General features: G+C 35.1%; 2 protein-coding genes across 2 annotated transcripts; one reads left to right on the forward strand and one right to left on the reverse strand.

Moving 5' to 3' along the window:
• The first annotated feature begins 7,148 nt into the window (after nucleotides 1-7,148).
• Nucleotides 7,149-8,923, forward strand: LOC130733706 (aspartic proteinase PCS1-like). The gene is made up of 2 exons (XM_057585947.1): nucleotides 7,149-8,146; nucleotides 8,318-8,923. The coding sequence occupies exons 1-2, from the start codon at nucleotides 7,340-7,342 to the stop codon at nucleotides 8,819-8,821; spliced, it is 1,311 nt and encodes a 436-aa protein (XP_057441930.1). The 5' UTR covers nucleotides 7,149-7,339; the 3' UTR covers nucleotides 8,822-8,923.
• Nucleotides 8,924-12,186: 3,263 nt separating this feature from the next.
• On the reverse strand, nucleotides 12,187-16,675 carry LOC130733707 (peptidyl-prolyl cis-trans isomerase FKBP20-1). The gene is made up of 6 exons (XM_057585948.1): nucleotides 16,515-16,675; nucleotides 15,857-15,975; nucleotides 13,455-13,588; nucleotides 13,295-13,374; nucleotides 12,668-12,760; nucleotides 12,187-12,534 (listed from the first exon to the last, which is right to left on the reverse strand). Exons 2-6 carry the CDS (start codon nucleotides 15,963-15,965, stop codon nucleotides 12,384-12,386), a joined length of 567 nt encoding a protein of 188 aa, XP_057441931.1. The 5' UTR covers nucleotides 15,966-15,975; nucleotides 16,515-16,675; the 3' UTR covers nucleotides 12,187-12,383.
• Nucleotides 16,676-23,220: the final 6,545 nt, after the last annotated feature.

A 23,220-nucleotide genomic window follows, 5' to 3' on the forward strand; every position in this document is an offset into this window, starting at 1 on the left:
CTACAAATAGACTACATAACATAACAATTCTCTCACTTGGAGTCTAATTGTAGTAACTTCTTGTAAGCAATAAGTTAATCTGCTCTCCACCTAGTGCAGCGCCTTCGTCTTCAATTATCCTCGAAGGCCAGCTGAGGCAATGCAAAGCCTCAGCTTATCAGCTGTAACAGTCTTGGTCAACATATCAGCTGGATTCTCTGATCCTAAGATCTTCAACATAGATAATTATTAATCATTGATAAGTTCTCTGATGAAGTGATACTTCATCTGTATGTGCTTGCATCTGGAGTGAAAGGCAGGATTTTTTGCAAGGCAAATAGCACTTTGACTGTCACTAAACAATGGAGGAACATCTTGTTCTTTTCCCAATTCTTTGAGAAAATTCTTCAGCCATATCATCTCCTTAGCTGCTTCTGAAATGACAACATATTCTGATTCAGTGGTTGAGAGAGCAACTCTATTTTGAAGTTTAGACTTCCAACTCACAGCAATTCCTCCTAATGTGAAAATATAGCATGTGGTGCTTTTTCCACCATCTGAGTCTCCTCCTAGATCTGCATCAGAAAACCCCTGTAAAGTGAGATCATTTCTTCTAAAGCATAGACATATTCTTGAAGAACCCTTCAGATATCTCAGTATCCACTTTACACATTCCCAATGCTCCTTCCCAGGGTTTGACATGAATCTGCTGACAACTCACACTGCATGTGCTATATCAGGTCTGTTACAAACCATAGCATACATCAAGCTTCCTACTGCAGATGCATATGGAACTGTTGACATGTGACTTTCTTCTTCATCTGTTTGTGGGGACTGCTTCTTTGAAAACTTTAAGTGATTTCCCAAAGGGGTGCTTCTGGTATTGGCATCTCCAACATTGAATTTGTCAAGTAATTTTTCAACATATTTCTCTTGGGACAGCTTCAAAATACCTTCGGATCTATTTCTGGAAATTCTCATACCAAGGATTTGTTTGGCTGGACCAAGATCCTTCATCTCAAAGTCTTCTGACATCTGTTGCTTCAATCTGTTAATTTCAGTCATATTTGATCATGCTATCAACATGTCATTAACATACAAAGCAAGAATAATATAACTGTCAGCAAATTTCTTAACATAGCAACAATGATCCATGTCATATCTATTAAAACCTGAGTTGCTCATAAACTCATTAAACTTCTTGTACCACTGTCTCGGTGCCTGTTTCAGACCATACAAGCTTTTGTGAAGCTTGCATACAAGATTCTTCATGCCTGGAACTTCAAAACCTTCAGGTTGTGTCATATAAATCTTCCTTTAGTCTATAGACCCATCTATTCTGCAGAGCTTTCTTTCCTTCTGGTAACTTGGTCAGAGACCATGTTCCATTCTTCTGAAGAGATGTCATCTCGTCTTTCATTGCTAACTCCCACTTGATAGAGTCATTCCCCTGCATTGCTTCACCAAAATATTCTTGCTCTCCAACATCAGTTAACAACAAATAATTCAACGAAGGAGAATACCTTTGTGGTGCTTTCGGCGTTCTTGTAGATCTCCTCACTTGAGTTATAGGAGTTTCAATTACTGTTGTTGGCTCTTGTTCTAGCTCAACTTCTACCTCATCATCCTCGTTCTCGGGATTAATCTGGTTTCTTTTGGCTACATTGCTTTCTGAAATTTCTTCCAATGTCACTCTTTTAGAAAGTTCCAACTGTTTACTTGAACTCATAGATTCTGCAGAAGACCTGTCTTTATAAAGCACACTTTCATTAAAAGTGACATTTCTACTTCTAATGATTTTCCTGTTTTGTTCATCCCAAAACCTGTAGCCATACATATCAGACTCATAACCAATAAAGAAACATTTTATGGCCTTGAGGTCCGATTTGTCTCTCCTATTGAAGTCTATGAGAACATAAGAGACACAACTGAAGACTTTTAAATGTGAAAGACTTACCTCCTTTCCAGACCATACCTCTTCAGGCAACTGATAATCCAAAGGAACAGATAGTCCCCGATTTATCAGGTAAGCTGTTGTATTAATGGCATATGCCCAAAACATTTTTTGCAACCCGGATTGGATTCGCATACATCTAGCCCTTTCGTTCAAGGTCCTGTTTATTCTTTCCGCGACATCATTTTGCTCAGGTGTACCTGGTATTGTCTTGATCATTTTGATCCCATTTTCTGAACAAAATTTTTTGAACTCCTGGCTGTCATACTCTCCGCCATTATCAGATTTCAGACTCTTAATCTTCAAGCCTGCCTGATTTTCAACTTCTTTTTTCCACCTTTTAAACATAGAAAACACATCAGATTTATTTTTGAGAAAATAAACCCATATCTTTCTTGTTGAGTCGTCTATGAAGGTGACATAATAGCGTGAGCCTCCAAGAGATTTCACTAGGGCTGGACCCCACACATCTGTATGCACCAGTTCGAGCTTTTCTGATTTTGATTTCCTGCCTGCTTTTGAGAAGCTAACCCTTCTCTGTTTTCCCAAAATGCAATGCTCACAAACACCAAGATCAACATGCTTCAAATTTGACATCTTACCCTTTGATGTCATGATCTTCATTCCTTTTTCACTCATGTGTCCAAGTCTTTGATGCCATATAGATGAGCTATTGACAGCTTCAGTTACTGCTATCATGTCCTCCTCTGCAACCATATAAAGGGAGCCTCGTTTCTTTCCACGAGCTACAACCAGATTGCCTTTCGTCACCTTCCAAGCTCCACCCCCAAAAGTGGTGTGATAACCCTCATCATCCAACTGGCCAATGGAGATCAAATTTCTCTTTATTCCAGGGACATGTCTGACATTATGCAATGTCCAGAGAGTTCCATTAGAGGATCTGATATCAATATCACCTCTTCCCACAATATCAAGTGGTTTTCCATCTGCAAGATAAACCTTTCCCAACTTTCTAGAGATATAGTTAGATAATAATTCTTTTGAAGGAATAGTATGAAAAGATGCACCTGAATCTATAACCCATGAATCAACAGGACTATCCAAGCTGCAAATTAATGCGTCTGCTACTTCCTCAGTTGCTGCATTAGCAGATTCATCATCATCTTGCCTCTTTTGGTAATTATTCTTCTTCCTCGGGGCTTTGCATTGATTGGTGAAGTGACCTTTCTTGTCACAATTCCAGCAAGTGATGTCATTCCTAACTCTTGTCTGACTTCTTCCTCTTGATTTTGATCTGCCTCGGCCTTGGGCTTGATTGTGACTCTTCTGGCTACCTCTTCCTCTACTTTCAGTATTCAATGCTGAACTGGAAGCGTTTGAAGACTCTCCTGAATCTTTCCTGTGAATATCCTCACTTAAGATCAGGTCTCTGATGTCATCAAACTTGAGCTTGTTATCCCTTGCAGAGTTACTGACCGCAATGACAGTTGCAGCCCAACTATCCGGTAAGGATTGTAACAGACTCAAGGCCATCAATTCGTCGTCAAAGGTAATCTTCACTGACGATAGCTGCAAAATAATTGTATTAAAGCTATTAATATGATCAGTTACAGAGTTACCTTCTCCCATTCTGAGATTGAATAGACGTCGTATCAGATGTACTTTATTGGCGGCAGATGGCTTCTCGTACATATTTGATAATGCCTTCATCAGATCTGCATCAGTCTTCTCATTCACTATGTTGAACGCAACATTTTTGGATAACGTCAATCTGATCACACCAAGGGCCTGTCGATCTAACAGGCTCCATTCTTCCTGCTTCATGTCGTCTGGCTTCTTCCCTGTCAAGGGTTGATACAACTTCTTTTGGTACAGATAGTCCTCCATCTGCATCTTCCAAAACCCGAAATCTCTGCCATCAAACCTCTCAATCTTCACCTTCCCTTCTTCCAACGCCATTGCTCCCACTTCTTCCTCTAAACTGAGGATCTTTCCCACGAACTTGAAGCTCTGATACCAGTTGTTGGGAGCAATAATAGAAAAGAGATAAGAGAGAAAGAAATATCACACATGAATTTTTAACGTGGTTCAGAAGACAATGTGTGTACCTACGTCCACGACTACACTAGATAGTAATATTTCTCTTTGGTGTGTATAATGCTTACAATGAGGTGCCTATATATAGTAGGAGTAAGTCAACCTCCTCCTTATTCTAAGCGATGTGAGACTTACAAATAGACTACATAAGCGATGTGAGACTACAAATAAACTACATAACATAACCATCTATGTTGTTAACACTATCTATTATTTTTAACAAGCGAATGGTTAAATTTTTCACTAAAAATGTTGGGCGCCGATAATTTCATTTCTAGACTTGGAAATACCTTTTACAATTCCTAATTGTGTAAAATATCAATTAAATTAATTTTTGTGGTTAGATAATATATATGTTGGTTAAATTAGTTATTTGAGGGATTAAGTTGATGAACATTTTACACAAACTATAAGAATCATTTTGTGGTCATGTATCACGTGATCAATGAATCATTTTCTAATCAGTCGACAACTTCAAAGTTTGTTTGTGATAAGAGCTAGCTGGTAGAGTTGAAGAAGTGAGGAATGGTAAAAAAAAGTGCAATAAATGTTGCTTCTGAGATGGAGAGACGGTGGAAGACGTGGCAGTATCATGAAGAAAGCTTGCAAATGTTGAAAACACACAATTGTGTTTGTTTTGTAGTGATTTAGAGAAGATACATTTCTCACATGGAGTCCTAATACATTGACCTCGTGAATGCGCGACCATTTTTTTTAATTACAAATGGAAGATAAACGAAAAAAAAAAACAACTACGCTAAAACATTCTGGTAAAGTAGGGGCACCACCATAGATGGTGTAGCCTCCAAACTCGTGAACTACAACAAGTGCTAGTTGCAAACTTAGTTAGAGCATACGCCACTATATTTCAATTCCGAGGAATATGGCACACCAAGATTTGCTAGCTCCGCTGAAGCATCTCCCTAACCTATAGAATAACATCTCTATCCCAGAACTAACAGACATCTTGCACCCATGTTACCACATCAACCAACTCAACACAATCAGAGAAGCACACAATCTTGCGAGCACCATATTGTGTTCGTTCCGAGCACCATACTTCCATCCACAGAGAGCTCGACAAAGCCAGGCTCCCTAGAATGCGTACGACGGCCGCTAAATACAAATGGTAAGAAAATTAGCGGAAGTATTCGCTCTCTATTAATAAACATAAAAATTTAGTGACCGTTTAAAAATGTAGCTTTCTTAAACTATAAAAAGTTTTTTTTATATTACACTATAAATTGTGGCAGTTAAAATTTACCGTCGAATATTTATCGTAACTTTTGTTTGTATATGTATCATTATTATTTGTTATGACATCGAAGAGTCTAACTTTGAATGTATAAATACCATTCACCTCATTTCAACAACACACAAGAGGGACCAATAACTCAAGAAAAAGAACATAAACCAAATGCAGGGTCTAATCTTGTTGGAAAGTTTTGCATTCTATTTGACTGATAGAAAGCATGCAGTCAACCTCGCTTGATATGTTTGGATCCCGTTAATACAAGTGCAAACGCACAATTAGTATTTAGTACTAACTTTAACAGAAAAAATGAACAATTTTTTTTTATGAATTGTGGTAATTAAAAGTTCATTATGTTACACTCATGATACCAAACCCACAATACATATATACATCTAGCATTTAGATTAGCGTGCAGCTGAACTTTCAAATCATTCCTCAATATCAATAGATTATAGTTAATTAACAGGGGAATGATAATTAATTAATAGACCATCTCTTATATTTAAGCAGCAGTTTTTGGTGGTTTCTGGGCTCCTCCGGGTTTTCCTGTAACACTGCACTTTTGTCTACGCCTTTTGCCTTCAAGGGAGAGCCTTTACCCTAAGAAAGTGTCGGTAGCATCAAACATTGAGCCTTCCTTTTTTTTTTTCTTTGGCTCACTTTTGATTTTTAATCATGTCTTCAAGCATATGATATAATGTCTCCATGTACGAATATGAATTGGACAAATAAGATAAGACGTCCAAAAGACAATTGATTTTATTTTTATCCAATTACAAATGCTCTGTATGAGAGAAAAAGAAGAATCTCATGTGAGAAAAAGAAGAATCTCATGTGCAGTCCTAATGATATTAACTATCTAATAACAATAGCAAATATGTTGACATGTACCGTCACTATCAAAAGAAATTTCACATCCTCAATGTTAGGTGATCATCTAATTAACGAGCTTCACACCCCCTTGACCTTGACTATGTGCTGGTTTGTGTCTAATTGTGAACTAATAATCTAGAATTCACTGAAAAAAAAAATAGAGTGATTAATGTATGTTAATTTGGAAAATCTTTACAAATGAATTTTAAGCCATAATCAACTCTAAGTATTCGCATGAGCTTTCATGGTTCAGTCCATTGTCAGCTAGTCATCGTAGGATACGGTCCATAGCATATATTGACTCAAGCGAGCGAAACCTACCCAGTTTGATGTTTGTGGATGACTTGACCTGAGGACGTAATTAGAATCATACCTCGCAACAAATATTTACATAGGTGTATCTTTGCGGAATGATCCATATAATCAACCTTTCAGCGCATTAGAGATATTTACATAAGGGTCTATAACTTTATGTGGCTGAGGAAACAGATAAGCACTAATGAGTCTCATCTGGCTCGTCAAGGGCATTCTCTGTTACGACCCAACGATCTCCTACATCCTACGTTGAGTCTGTCAGGGAATGTCACCGCTACATGACGATGATTGACAGTCAACATCACTTTATAAATAGTGCATGACATTATTCAACATATACGCACAATTAGCCATATCATTACTCTGTCGAGTTATACCTAACTTGAGCACCATAGTGTCTTTTATTAATAGCTCCTCACACCCCAGAACTTGACGGCGAATGTTCCACCAACTCGACTGCCAAAAATGACGGACAAGCCCCATAGGAGCTGAGCTAAAGCTACATCTCTAATATTAGTCTAAACAGTTTAGATCAACTTCTCTTTCTTCAGAATCAATTCTAACACGTAGAGAAGCTACTTAGACAAGATATTCTCAAGAACCGGTTTTGAAAGGTGGATATAACAAACAAGACCTTCACTTTCCAATGAATGTCATGACATGAATTCTCATTCAATCCAGCTACATAAATATTTAAGAATCTTTACAGCTCACTGCTACCACCAGTGACTCACCTAAGAAGATTGTCTCTCAAAGACAATCCAACAGAGACCCTTCTCCAAATATCTTCCATTCTCTCTCACTTTTAATTCTCCCTGAAAGTTCCAACTCAACAAATTTGAGGAGCAAAAACCAAACCATACCACCAACCAACACAAACCTCAATCAATATTCTCAATTCATTCATGGCCTCTCCTCCACCTCTCACAATTCCTCTCCTCCTCACAATGTCCATTTTCTTCATTCCCCTTCAAATTCAAACAAGTTTTGCTGCTTCCTCTGTTTTCCCTTCACCACAAACACAAACCTCACTCCTCATACTATCTCTAAAAACACAAACACTCCCTCAAAACAAGCTCTCATTCCATCACAACGTCTCCTTAACGGTCACACTAACCGTTGGCTCGCCCCCACAGAACGTTACCATGGTTCTCGACACAGGGAGTGAACTCTCATGGCTTCACTGCAAAAAAGCTCCAAACTCAAACTCCTCCTCCATCTTCAACCCACCCCTCTCTTCCTCCTACACCCCAACACCATGCACCTCACCCGTTTGCACGACCCGAACCCGGGATTTTCCATTACCCGTTTCGTGCGACCCGAGGAAGCTCTGCCACGCTACCCTGTCCTACGCCGACTCCTCCTCCGTGGAGGGGAACCTCGCCACGGAGACATTCTTCGTCGGAGGGAACAAACAGCCTGGGATTGTGTTCGGGTGCATGGATTCCGGGTTCAGCTCCAACGCCGGCGAGGATGCGAAGACAACTGGGTTGATGGGTATGAACCGTGGGTCGCTGTCGTTCGTGACGCAAATGGAGCTTCCGAAATTCTCGTACTGCATCTCCGGCCATGATGCCTCCGGCGTGTTGCTCCTCGGCGCCGCCTCGTTGCCGTGGCTGGGTCCTCTGCAGTACACTCCTCTTGTGAAGACGACGAACTCGTTGCCGTACTTCGACCGGGTCGCATACACTGTCCAGCTCCAGGGGATTAAGGTAGCATTTGCAGCATTTGATGAGTTTATTGCATTTTTTTGAAAGTAAATAGTCATTTTTCTAGATCAATAATTTTAGTTAATTTTGAAATATGAAAATTATTACTTTAAAATAAAGTGAAAAAAGTGAACATTATATTGTGTCGTGTGCTAATATATTTTTCGAATGTAGGTTTCGGAGAAGTTACTGGAGTTACCAAAGTCGGTTTTTGTTCCCGATCACACAGGGGCGGGTCAAACCATGGTGGATTCGGGTACTCAATTTACTTTTCTGCTCGGGTCGGTTTACAATGCTTTGAGGAATGAGTTTGCGGCCCAAACCAAAGGGGTGTTGAAGCCGCTTAACGACCCGAATTTTGTGTTCCAAGGAGCGATGGACTTGTGTTACCAATTTCCAGCTAGTGGAGCGAGTGCTTCGATAGTGTTACCGACAGTGACGCTAGTTTTGGATGGAGCAGAGATGAGGGTGTCAGGGGAGAGACTCTTATATCAAGTGAATGATTTTGTGTGTTGTTTCACTTTTGGAAACTCCGACTTGTTGGGGATTGAGGCCTATGTGATTGGTCATCATCATCAGCAAAATAAGTGGATGGAGTTTGATTTGGCAAACTCTAGGGTTGGATTCACGGACACTAGTTGTGAGCTTGCTCGTCAACGACTTGGCATGGTTCCTTAAATTTTCGACGACATTTGTAGTCATTAGAGAGATAGTTTTCGTGCATGTTTTGATACACATTGAAAAATCATAGTGGATAGAAGTAACTTATTTTAGTTTTTATGATTGTCCGCCGTGATTTTTTACTATGTACCAAACATGCACTTTTGTAGTTCTTAAAACAAACAAATTAGGAATTTTTTATTTTAACTATATCATTAGAAAATGGTTAATTAACACTCATGATGTATATCCTCCACACAAGAATAGAGAGAAAGAAAGATAATATAAATGAGTGAAGATGTAATAAAAAAAATATGGAAAAAATTGAGAGGTAGAAGTACTATGCAGCGGTTCTTTTGGTACTATGCGGCGGTTTTTTCAAAAGATAAACTTATGATATTATTAACACTTTTTTTTTCTTTGGTGAATGGGAAAAATTATTAACATTCTTTTGCATATCATACCCATATTTATTATTTTCACTCAAATATAAAAATAAAAGGAATACTTTTTCACACTTTTAATTTTTTTTATCTATGATGCATGTTCCTATATATATCATTTGGAAAAATGTAATTGACGTCCCTCTAAATAAATAACTTTTCTATGAATTGAATTTATGTTCTCATGTGATCTTACTAGATTACGAATTTGTTGTGTAGAAACTAGAAAATAATAATTTTTTGCTCTTTCAAATTTCTAGCATGGCCACAATTTAATCAAATCCATGTCCACACATTCTGTGGGTTAATTTATTTTCCTTTATTTTTGGTGGGGCGTTCACTGATCGGTATGTCAATTGTCATGTGTGTGGTGGTAGATATAGTTTTGGTGTGTGTATATAGATGTACTAGTTTTGTAGTTAAATGATTGCAGTTGGTGCCACCAAAATTAAATTTCAGATCTATGACATGTTATGTCTATATGTTGATATTAATTTGAGAGGTTCTGAGGTAGGTGGAATTTGCTGAAGTTAGTTTTTTGAAAGTGTCTATCCAACCTCAAGGCTTTATATTCAATCCAATTGAGGGTAAAAAAGGAACCATGTACACAAAAAGCATAATGTACTTGGCTAAAGTGAATTATCATTTTGGATCTAAAATATTTTGAATTTGAAGAGCTGGGGAAAATTAAAACTTCAACTAACATTCTTTCAACAAAAAAAAAAAACTTCAACTAACCAAAAATGTTGTAATCCGAGCAATATGAAGTGCATCCAATGAAAAACTATGCGTGTATATAGAAATTAAAAGCCATACATCAATTTGCACTGTGTAAAAAAAAACTTAGTCTATTTCTCATTATTTGAATAAAGATCAACTTGATAGAAATTCTTTCTAATAGAAAGAATACCAAGAACTTGATCCAAGTTCTTTTCCATTTATTTCTACGTTATGTCATTGCCAGGAGTTTATGTAGGTGCAGGAATAAACCCTTTTTCTCGGTTAGTGTCATTTATATATGCTTAACTCCAAAAGCATGCGTTACTTAATTTTTGGAAGTTTCTTTTAAACATTTTTTTTGGTGAATCATAATTTTTTTTTTGAAAGTATTTTCCTTTTAAGCTAATATTTGACCAAACAAATATTTTTTTTGTTTTTCGGTTAAATAGAGGTCGACACTCGAAAAGAAAACTACAAACGAGTAGCACGCGGGAACAATACACCCGCTACATCACAAACAAGTAAATTCGAACACCTAGAGGGGGGAGACTCCCAAACATGAGTACCCAATCCTAGATCATGAGCTAGGTTCGCCAAGCAATCTGCCATTTGATAAGCTTCACGCCAAATGAGAACGCAACGGACCTCCCAACTCTTCGACATCCATTCTCGAATCTGGTTAACCATGGAGGCGTAGGGATGCGAGGTACCACAACCTCCATTGATGAGCAGAACAACGACCCTCGAGTCACTCTCCACTATAATTCTCGAGAAGCCCTTACTCCAAGCCAAGGATAACATGGTGAGAATCACCCACAGTTATGCCCAAAGAACAGTTGTCGTTCCCAGGTTTCTGCTAAACCCAGTCAGCCACAGTCCAGAGGAATCACGACAAACACGACCACACCCTGCTGCATTACCTAGAAGTCGTACTGACCCGTCGGTGTTGCACTTCAGCCAAGGATTAGGGGGAGGACATCAGCGGACCTCCATCAACTTGTAGCCATGGTTCGCCAGTAAGGAAGTTCCCTGAAGAGCCTCTCGACATTGGCCATAATCTAACTGGAGTCTCAGAGTAGCGTTGTAGATACTCTGCAGGTCGAAAACAACACCCTAAAAAATCATACATGCCCTCGCTTTCCAAATGGCCCAAAGAGCAAACCAAAGCTCGGAGAACCACCACAATCAAACCTTTGCAACGACAAATCATCCAAATTCTGCAATACCCAGGATCAAAAATCGCTGGTGAAGAACAGCGTCAAATTCTGAGGGCGAACAAGTCGCAACCAGAGAAGCCGAACAGTTGCACAAACAAATATTACTAATGCCTTTTAACCAAATATTTGACCAAACTGATTCTGATGTATTTAACCGTTTAATAATATTTTATCAAATAATTTTATCCAAAAATATGTCATTGGATTGAATTAATATCATAAATCATATTAATAATTACATCAATAAAACATCATTGATTTTTTTTTGTACATGGGAAAATTAAACATCATTGATATATGTCAAAATTAACATTATATACTTTTAAAATATATGAAAACAAACTATATTTAATTATATTTTAATCACTATTCATTTTTTCACAAATAATCGAGGAAAAGAATGATTGTACATCCACAAATTAATCAGCAAAAGTCATATTTTATGTGAAGTTATAAATGGCGTAAATATTCTAAATCATATATTGGTGTGTAATTACAATATTCAACAAGAAACATTTGTCTGTTGAACTAAGAAATAGATTCTAAAAGCTAAAAAAGGGTATCCTGAGCAATTTCGATAATCGGGTTCATTTTTGTGTAATTATTTTTCTTCCTTTTTTGTTTCCTAAATGATTTGGGGTTATCTCATTTCAGACTTCACATGATTACATTTATGAGCTGAAATTAAGAACAGTTAGGACCCATTAATCTACACTCATGCCAGCTAAATTGCCTAGTAATTAGTTAAGGTGTATTTGGATAAACAGCTTAATGGCTAAAGGTCATAAGCTAATATGAGCAGCTTATGAAAATAAGTTTTATTTTTTGTCAAAGCTTATGAAAATAAGCTCAAAACAGTGTATAGATAGGTCATAGGCTATTTACATACGCTATACCAAGCACATGTATAAACGTTTATGCTATAAGATAAACTTAAATAAAGTATTCCAAACAGGGTCTTAGTAGTGTATAATCACTAGAACACAAAGAACTCAATGGGAAATACTGCAATGAAAAACCATGTTATTTCATGTTCATTCCATAGTAAGCTACCCAATATCCTATGCTCAAATTATTATGCATCTGAAGTCAGTCTAGCACCATGTTAACAATTATTTCATTTAGGATGGACTCAAACTGAAGAGAGATAATGGACACAAATATATAGCCATTTGATTATTATGTAGATGTCTTAAGCCCCTACTTTGCTTTCCCTTTACCCTTTCCTTGACCTTTCTTGGCTCCTAACTTGGCTTGCACACGAGCTGCAGCAGCAGCTTTTGCTTCTTCTCTCTTCTTTTTCTCCTCTTCTTTGACAGCAGCAGCTATCTCTCTCTGCTTTTTCAGCTCTCTACAATAAACACATCACATTTGCCACTGATGAGAAGGATATATCCCAAGCAAACAAAAATAACAAGCCAACTCCACTTCTGCAGAGGATCAGAAAAACAGAAAATGGTTAAGGCATATAATGTGCCACTTACTCTAGCCTAGCCCGCTCCTCAGTAACACTTCCCAGACTGGAGCCCTTACGCGGATTACAGGCAAGTAGCTCAACTTCGAAAACAAGTGTTGCACTGCAAGGGAATAATAATAAGATAAATGATTAATTTGCATAGGTAAAAAAGTAAAAAGTTGTTTCATGCGACTGAGGTCACGGGTTAAAGTCCTTGAAACAGCCTATTGTTTAAAAAGCAAGGTAAGACAGCGTAAATAGACCAAGTGGTCATACCCTTCCCCGGACCCACCCATAGAGGGAGATTTCGTGCACCGGGCTGCCTTTTTCTTTGTTATATATTAATTTGCATTCTCAAGAAGATACAACTTCTTGTGAGTTTAGTTAGAACAGTAGATTAGGTAACATTAAAAAACCAAGCTTCCGAAATTTACTATATAACTTAACCTGATAATTGCATAATCAGAACATTACTACGATGGCTATCCCAGATTCATATTTTGTTCATACACACTGATGAAGTCCTTAGAGTAAAAAGATTTTGATAATAAATGGCTTTTCTGACATTCTTTTATTTTTCTAGGTAGGAAGTTTCCTTTTAAAAGAAATTATTAACAAAAATTTATTCTTATTGTGAATGAAATGAGATCAGTACTCTGGGGGAATATCTGGTGGAGATCCTGCACTACCATATGCATATTCCGGCTTGCATGTTATTTTTGCAATTTCTCCAACCTGTTAAATCCAGCAAAAAAACAAAATAAGAAACCTTTATATAAATAATTACAGCTCATCAAAATCATGCAGTGTTAGACCTTCATGGTTTTCACTGCAACGTCCCAAGCCTTAATAACACTACCCTTTCCAAGCTCGAAAGAGAATATAGTGTTATCTTCATGTGTAGTGTCAAATACTTCACCAGTATCAGCAAGCGTGCCTTCATAGTGTACTGATTGAGGGAAACAGTGTTAAAGAAATGACAAGCCAAGCATGCAGAGCTCCAAATTATTGGTCTCATCTGGGATGAGTAATATTATAATCATAATTAAAAAGATCACCATTTCCAATAGATTTAGCTATACAGCTTACTGCCAAATATATAGCAAGATATTGCTTCTTAGCCTTCCAGCAAAGGGAAGAAAAGTAAACAAATTTTCCAGCAAAGCAGAATAGTATAATCTATAGAATCAGAGTACGTTTCCCATACCAGAGAAGAAGAGCTTTCAACATGAGAGATTTATAAAATTAGTTTATGCAAAAAAACTGAATATAAAAGACCAGGTCAAGAAACAAACTTATATTTCTGGTCTACTGTCCAATGCGATAGTATGGTATTTAATCATCCAGTACTCCAGTTGACAGAGGACCCAAGATGGCAAAGAATACATAGGCATGAAGAATTAAAAAACAAAGCAATATTGAAAGATGTTCTGAATTTAATACATGATCAGCTATTCCCCCACATAAATTGGTTCTTACTGACTCCACTAATATGTTATAGTGTAAGGAGGTTGAGTTTAACTCTGACTTTATACAAATCACACGTACTTCAATGACGCAGTCCCATGTTAGAGTTGGTATTTAAGCTTAAATATTATGTTGCTTTGAAACACATTTTCATGGTTGGGACAAATGGGCTTTGTACTCGTAAGCAAGTCCTAATGCCTACAACAACATAACTAAGGTTGAAACTGTTATAGTATTGGAATTGAAATTACAGATTACTTCGATGTGTGATGCCTTTTATTTTGGTCATGATACTTTTAGGCATAATTCCAAAACCTGTAAGTTTGTTATCTTTGGATTGAGTGACACATGGGTTAATGTTTAACTTGTCATATTTTTCATTCATCCTATGCTGTTTCCCTTTTTTTCTTTTCTAATCTTATATCTGCAGTTTATACCCTGTTCTGTTCTAATAGTCAGTCATCTTAAAGTAACCCCACTTGTAAAATCATAATCTATCAATCTCTAATTTTCCTAAACATACATAGAATGCTTGAGTACAGATTTTCCGCTACTGTTAGTTTTTACCAGCATGGAACGACTAGTCTTTTGCTAAGATTCCTTTCCTCTCACTAGTTCACAGCATCAAACCTTGATATACTCTAACCCTAGCTTGTAAATTTTTAATATTCCAATTTGATCATCAAATCAAACGAGACATGCTTTGCATCACTCCTAAGAGAGTGTTCCTCTTAAGTTGCAACACTAATCCTTATTTAACTAATACTAGAGTTAAGTACAGGGACGTTCATATTAAAGGCCATGTACTTCAATTGCTACCATCCATAGTAGTCAATCCCGGATCGCGGCGCATAGCGGCCGACCCCAAAAGTGGGATAGCGGGATAGCGGATAGCGGGATGACCGCTATTTTGATTTTTCACATATAATATTATATAACTAATATATACATATAATTACTAAAAGAAAGGAAAAAAAAATAGAGGAAAAGAAGAAAAAAACAGAGCAACTCAGAACAGAATAAAGGCCCAAGGGTAAACAGGGGTGGTGGTCGCCGGAGCCTGGACGGTGCTTGTCAGATTGCGCCGTGGCCATGGGTTCTGGACTTCTGGTCGAAGGTGGCTGAGGGGAAGCAAGTCGCACCGGAGAAACGCGTTGAAGAAGGTTGCAGGTTGCAGAGGAAACGCGTAAAGAAAGAAGAAACGCGTGAAGAAGACGAGTGAAACGCACCGTTTCACTTATTAAGAGCGAAATTCCAAAAGTACCCTCAAATTTTAACCTAATTTTACAATTTTGAGGGCAATTTGGGGATTTTCCTTGAACCCGACCCATCTTCAACCTGCACCGCGATTGAACGTGATCGAACGCGATTCGCGGCGCGACAGCCGCGACGGCGTTCCGCGACGCGATCGACTCAGAATCGCGGGGAAGGGCCGCGACGCGACGGCGCGATAGCGCTGCTATTTGCCGCGATCGATAACTATGCTACCATCCCCATATATTTTCAGCCTGAAAGTGTATATACATGGCTAGCAAATAGAAGATAAGAGTATACCATCTGCAAACAGATAGAGGATCAGAGATATCTCAATTTCTCTTGAACCAATGAAGATAAAAGAGAATCTAAAATTGCAATTGCAGTGAGTTCTACAACACCTAATAACAACAGTGATTTTATTACCAAGTAAGATAGTTCATCACTATAAAAGCTCTAAACAATCCACACTACTAGCAAAAGTGCAAAACCATACCATCAACAAGAGGAAGATCATCCGATGGAGCCACAGCATCCGGCTTGCTTTTCCTCAAAATGGTCTTGAGAACTCCTCCATCCCCAGTCAAATCAATTGCATCACCCATGGTTTGCACACTGTTGACAGATATTAAAATAACAAACATAAAGCTTTAGTTGATAGGGTTGCATTAAAACATCAAAAATCAACTTAAGAAGTGCATGGAAAGAATAAAACAAAAAAAGGGGTACAGGTTGAAACCACACAGAACCAAAAACTCACAACAAAATTCCAATCAAACCATAGTTAATTCAGTTCAGCCCCACTATGCAGAAATCAGAAAAAAATCATTAACCTATACTACTACTAGATTATGCAATTCAGACTCGTTTATCAAATCCAATCTCCAATTCCCACCACAAAACAAATGAAAACCCATAACCCTATTACATCCTCCATCAAAAGCATGTAACTTCAGCTCTCTACTTTTCTAGAACCTCCACAAGTAAGACCAATGACCCATAATTCATACACTTAAAAAGATTAAATTTTTCACACACTGTCAGCATATAAGAGTTATTTCAACAACTGGGTAAAGGCCAAATCAAAATCTCAAGCAATGAAATTGATGAAGTGCCAAACAATGCTTAGCAGAAAGATAAAGAGTCAACAATACCTAGCAAGAGTGACCCTTAGCTGAAGGGTGAAGAAGAAGCTTCTGGAACGAATCGGGTCAATTGGGTAACCGGGTCTATACGAAGCGGCGGCGGCGAGTTTCGGAGATGTTTAGAGGCCATAGACAGACATGTACGATGAAGCTGTTTCTCGCTGCTATCAAGAATAATAAAAAGCCAACAGGGGAATCTGTACCTCACGCGCCATTTAGAGCGTCTGAAAGTTATGACCAACCCTACTAATTTTCCTTTTTTTTTATAAGCCCTACTAATTTTCCTTAATTACCCTTTTGGTCCTCTAATTTATCGTTTGTGTGATTTTGACCTCATAATTTTTTCTACTTGATTTAAGTTAACCCATTTTTGTAGTCAAACAAATTTGACTACAAAATTAGTGGATCTCATTTCCAAATGGCGGGACCCACGTGTATTTTAACTAATCATAATGAGAGGGTGTCCAAAAGAGAGTGTCGTTAGCATTTCTCTAAAATATTAACCCAATAACTAAATTTACATGGGACTCTTTTCCCCATGGAGACCGGTGGCCAAAGACAAAAAAAAAAGTTGAGAGAGCAAAATCACTCAAACAACACACTAAATGGCCTAAAGTGAAATTAATTAATTTTTTATTAATCCTAGCACTCATTAGTGTTATTTAGTGGAGTAAATAGACAATTTGGTGACACTTGAACATGCCACTAAACATCCCACGTGTCACTTTATCATTCTCCTCCAAAATTTGCTCTTCAATTTGGTGCCTGAGCACATTTCAAACTCTGAAAATCCAGAATAAGTAATCAATATATTATCAGGTAGATTATTCAAGAATTCAACTGGCCATTGGCTTATTGGGCATACAACATTGAAGTGCAATTACCAAAGGCATAATAAGACTTCTATTTTACAAAACAAAGTGGAGCACTTAGCCTGCACAAACTCTAAGGTTGTGCACATATATATATTCAATAAGCAAATTAGTTGAAAGCAATAAGGTCAATGGAAACATCATCTTTAGGATGAAAAGGAAACCAATGATTATAAAATATGACATGAAACAATATGGAGACTCACGAGAGAGTGAGATTTTTGTTGGAAAAGGCAAGGGAGTTTCTCTTGAGCTATCACAACATGAAAATCTTAGCCAAGTATTAGCTGGAGGCAACCACCATGGTTTGTTGAGTTCATTCTCAACTGATATACTATGTTCTTGGACTGATGAATTGCTTTTTAGCCTAGTTCTTTTGTTGTTGTAATTAAGTTGATGATTTAATAGAAGAGGTATCACATTGTTTGTTATGTACTACTATATTTATTCTTAGAATTGATCAATTGAACTTTCAAACCAGACTGAAAGCAAAGATGAAAGATAGAGATTGAAGTGCATTATTAGATGTTTGGGATAGTATTGATGATAATTTGAATTAATATTTGTTTAAGTTTAAAAAACTTGAGTTAATTGATCATACTTCATATCAAACAAAAACAATAATCTAAATGATTGGAGTTATAAAGATCAAGTAAAATTTGGATATAAAATCAAACCGAAGGGTTATTTCCAATGTCACTGAGCAATCTTCTCTTCATTGGGTTCAAATGTCTTATTTTTTGGGTCCGTGGACCGTGGTCCAATATCGTTGAGCAAACTCTTTCTTCCACCAAGTTGGATAGTTTGTACAATTTGGGCTTATCCGAGACTATGCACTATGCAAGACCCAGTTCATCAATTACGTGGGGTAAAAAATCCAGGTGTTAATTAACCAAAAAACACTCTGTTCATACACTTAGAAGTTAGAACTTCGTTATGGAAATAAAGAAATTTTTTTTAGGAATATATTAGTCTCATAGCTAATTATTTGACAAATTATTATGATTATCCATTGAATAATCCAAGTTCTTTTATACGTTCTTATTAATAATTCACTGGAGAAACTTTGTTTGTATATATTTATACCAATTGTAAGCAAATTTCTTCTATCCTAAGTTTTTCATCATGCAAAAAATCTAAACTTGGATCTTAATTAGTATGATTCTCATTAACTTTAAAGGAAGGAGATGACTAACCGGGATTCATGCTAGAATCCATGAAGACTTCCTTATGCTTTTTAATCATTTTCTCTCTTCTTTACCTTCCACTTTCAGTTATTCTCTTTGCCTTCCACTTACACTTAGAATATCAAGGGAGCATTAATTCGTATTTTTTCAAATAATATCCTAGTAAGAAAAATAAATGAGGAGATATATAATAGTTTGAAAGTGTAAATTAAATTTAAAAAATAAATAATATGTTTATAAAGGTTAATAAAATTAATGATGTTCTCCGATACGAAAAAAAAAAATTATATTTTTCAATAGGTGTTTTATTCTCTTTTTAAACCTTCAATTAAAAATAAATGTAAGGTAGTAGGTTAATAATATAATCAACCAACACACCAAATGTCTGCCTATTTATAATTGTAATGGATAACCAAGCCATCATTGCATAATCAGCAAGTTTATTAAATGCATTAGTGCTTATTATAGATTTATAATTAGGCTAATGGATAACTTCAACATCATCTTTTATTTATTTCTAAAAAGTTATTAAAGCTAGCGAAGGGTGTGGACTACAGACAAAAACCATCTCCATTCTCAAACCTTGTCTTATTTCATATTTTCATTTATTCATTCTTAATCTATCTATCTATATATATATGTAAAGCTCACTTGAGCTATATGTAATAAAAGCATTAAACAATGAAGTTAAACAAATTAAATTTCTATTCAACTTTCAATATAATGTAACTTTTGAAATATTTCAATTTTTATGATTTTTGACTTTACACATGCCAATATGATGTAACCTTTGATTAAATTATGTAATAATATTTTTATTAAATACATTAAATATAAATATTGAAAACTGAAAGAAATTAACGAGAGACTATTTAGCTACCTATACTAAATAATAAAATTATAAACTAAATTTTGAATTTGTTTTTTACATTACTCATTTATTATTTCTTCATTTCAGAAAATAATTCATCAACTATAAAAAAAAACTACATTAAATCATATATATGAAAGTATTATATATTAAATAGTAAAAATATAAAATACATTAGATAATAAAATACTCATGTTTGTATTAGTTGTATTAACTATTAATTATAAATTGCAGTTGCTTATAAAAAAATGGTTTATTCAATATTAATTAAAAAATGTTAGAATATTAATTATCAATCATAAATTGAAGGGAAGAAAATTAAAATAGAACCAAGTAATATTTTTTATACAAAAAATACTGAGAGTTAAAATTAATTATAATAAAATAATATTTATTAAAAATAATTAAGAAAAAGTAGTCTTTAAATAAAAAGTCGCTCTATGAGTATTTACCATTAACTATAATATGTGTGTATTCGTTGAAAAAATTCTTCAAATATAATTTTTTATTTATTATATATTAGTAGAAATGACTTGAGAAATAATAACAGAGTAAAATAACTATAACCAGAGTTGAATAAATTTAAATTTAATAAATAATTCTTTACACTGATAAAATCATTTTTTATTGTAATTTTAAAAGTTAAAATTACTTTATTGTAGATATAAAGTGTAAAAAAATATGTCATTATAACTTATTTATGATATTAAAAACTTATTACTTGATTTAATATATTTCAAATTCACATAATGATTTCTATATTTTTAAATGAATAAAATATTAAGACTACTTCAGTGCTAATTATTTAATATCAATTACTAGAGAGAAATGCATGCGTGTTTAATAACAATATTGTTTCTCTTGAACATATATGAGACTATTGCTTGGTTTGTGTTTTTTGGTGGGTCAAGGGGAAGTGGAATGATTGTTCATATGATTTGGAACAGTTTGCTAGCTAGAGGCTTTGAGCGTATTAAATGGTCACGAAAACAAAAGATGCCACAAAGAGTGTATTGGGAGCCACAACTAGAAACTGTTTTGAAGTTTAATGTAGATGAGGCGTTGAAAGGGAACCCAGTGGTGAGTGGTATTGGCGGGATTTTGAGGGATCAAGGAGGAGATTTGTTAGGTTACTTTGCAAAAGGAACTGGAATGTTGTGGGCTTTTGACCAAGGTTCAAGCAGTGTTACATGCTTTGTTATTTTTCCAACAATTTAAATTTTCAAATGTGGTAGTTGAGAGTGATTCTTCCTCAGTGGTTGGGTGAGTACGTCTATGGTAGATAGGAGGTCATGGAAATTGGAACATGTATTTAATCATATAGATCATCTGATGTCTATAATTCAGTGTGTTGGTGTGGTGCATGTATTGAGTCAGGAAAACACTATGACAAACTTTTTGGCAAATCAAGGGTGTGGTAGGGAACAACAGATATGAGTTTTTTATGATCCAATGTAATTATATAAATGAGAAAGTTTTTCTCATTTTTATTGCGTTTCAATAAGGTTTCTTTTTTAAAAAAGGTCAATTATCAAATTTGAGTAATATTAATTATTTAGATTTAGACAACTATAATTCTACTCAATGAAATGCCTCACCTCCATTATTATTTAAATATTATATTTTATAATTAAACATATTTATATATTTCTTAAAACTATAATAATCATATATAATTTTTAAAATATTATAAATAAACCCGTGCAACGCACGGGTATAATTTCTAGTTCTTATGTGATGCCCACTGCCAGGTGCCACCCAGTGCATGACTTTGACTCTCACAACTTTTCATAAATAAAAATATTTAGTATTTAAAAAAACACGATATTAAATTAGATAAGAAATATAACTGTACTTCATAATGGTTCATTCATAAATATTATAATTGATTTTTTTCTTAAATTAAAAAATTGAGATATATGAATTCAGCTACCTCCCTTTAGAATGAATAAACCCATTAGAGTGATTATTTATATTTATTGTATTTTATTTTAGGTGGAGAAATAGATTTTAAAATACGAAAAGTGGATAGAGAATTTTATAATTTAATTAATATATAAGTAATTTTACTAGTCAATTGGAGTGAAATTAAATCACAATCACTGTGAATTTGAACAACTCTTAAAATAGTCATATGTTTATATATCCTATTATTATTGGATCAAAAAGATCATGTATCCTCAAAAAGTGTCTCACTCTCTATCTTACCAATGAAATTTTGTCACGTCTATTAAGAGTTTCCAATCTAAAATTATAAATAATTAAATATCATATATACACATTTTCTAATTGAGGTAACATAACTTCATTCATTGGAATGAGACATAATATGATCTTAATCTATTATTGCAAACATTTATGATATGAAAAGTGATGATATACTATATCTGTAAGGCATGCGTGCCAACAATGCCATGATGTGATCCTTGACCATACGTGGACCTGTGAATGTCATGTTAGGTTTAGGCCCAAATTACCTTCTAACCTTGTTTGTTTTTACCCTCTACCGGGCCCACTAACCTCTAACACGGGCTTTTTCTGTTTCCCTTTATTTTTAGTTAATGGGCCCACATTATCTTGGATTTACTGAAAGCTCAGATGAAAAATGGGCCCATCAGTTCCATGGGAAAAGTGACCCTTCTTCTTCCTTGCAACCTACTTTCCATTAAGGTATCTTTCGGCTTCTTTAATTAATTTTCTGAGATGCTTATTCAAGCATTAATAACAATAATAAATTTCTGAGTGGAATTACACCTATTTTATTTTAAATTTATAATGATTATATATAGGCGTGTAAAAAGTGAGAGATCTTATATGATATGTGTAATTATTATTTATATTTTCAATAAAACAAAGTAAAGCAAGTGAATCAACAATTGATGAAGAGTTTAATTTCTATGCACCGACGGTGTAAAGTTTTTTTACACCGTCAACCAATCAGATTTCAAAGATGTGAGAAAATCTCTCATTTTATTGAATTTCATTAATTAACGTGGCATATCCTTAAAATCTGATTGGTTGACGGTGTAAAAAAACTTTACACCGTCGGTACATCATCTTTTTCTCATTGATGAATGTTGACTTTATAAGAAGTGAGGATGAAGAAATTGTGTTACCTTTTGGAGAGTATATGAATTCAACGGATAGTCGGATACATCCAAATTCTCCTACAAATATTTTTTCAAAATCTTCTAGTATTATATATGTATATATTAAATGTAAGAATAATACACTTTGTATGTTAGTGATTATATATTTAATATTTATTTATTCAGTTTAATTTTGAGTGTTTATTGATTTCGTTTGACCTCATCAACCTGAGAAACCGAATCAAACCAATTAAATTGGTTCGGCTAAAATATTTATTCATTCAATGAAATATTTAATATTTTTTCAATGGTGTATGATATATATAATAACTTAACAAATTTGTATAGTAAGACTTTTTATTTTGCCTAAAAAAAAGACTTTTTATTTTTATTTTTCCAAACTTGAAATTTCAAACAAAAAGTGGGAGATAGAAGTTGAAGTTTTTTTTTTTTGAAAGAGAGAAGTTGAAGTTGAATCTGGCCTTTTAATGATTATGGAAGAGGAGCTATCCACTACTAGGAGTGCTGAAATCCCATTATTGTTCAAACTGTTGGATACCTTTCAACAAAATAGAAATAGATGGATGGAAGTGGGACCATGATTAATTAAAGAAGTGGATTGCTTTGCTTTTGACCATAATTAAGGTAACTAATCAAATATGTAAAACACTGGTAAGAAGATATTATTTAAGGTTG

The sequence above is a fragment of the Lotus japonicus genome, chromosome 1, assembly GCF_012489685.1.
Source record: "Lotus japonicus ecotype B-129 chromosome 1, LjGifu_v1.2".
Taxonomy (NCBI): Eukaryota; Viridiplantae; Streptophyta; class Magnoliopsida; order Fabales; family Fabaceae; genus Lotus; species Lotus japonicus.

What these genes read in the sequence shown, in the direction of transcription:
- LOC130733706 (XM_057585947.1), top strand. Translation starts at nt 7,340, where the DNA reads ATGGCCTCTCCTCCACCTCTCACAATTCCTCTCCTCCTCACAATGTCC. An exon ending in TCCAGCTCCAGGGGATTAAG is followed by an intron (nt 8,147 to 8,317) that starts GTAGCATTTGCA and finishes TTTCGAATGTAG; the next exon opens with GTTTCGGAGAAGTTACTGGA.
- LOC130733707 (XM_057585948.1), bottom strand. Translation starts at nt 15,965, where the DNA reads ATGGGTGATGCAATTGATTTGACTGGGGATGGAGGAGTTCTCAAGACC. An exon ending in TGATCTTCCTCTTGTTGATG is followed by an intron (nt 13,589 to 15,856) that starts GTATGGTTTTGC and finishes TCCCTCAATCAG; the next exon opens with TACACTATGAAGGCACGCTT. An exon ending in TTGCAGTGAAAACCATGAAG is followed by an intron (nt 13,375 to 13,454) that starts GTCTAACACTGC and finishes TGGATTTAACAG; the next exon opens with GTTGGAGAAATTGCAAAAAT.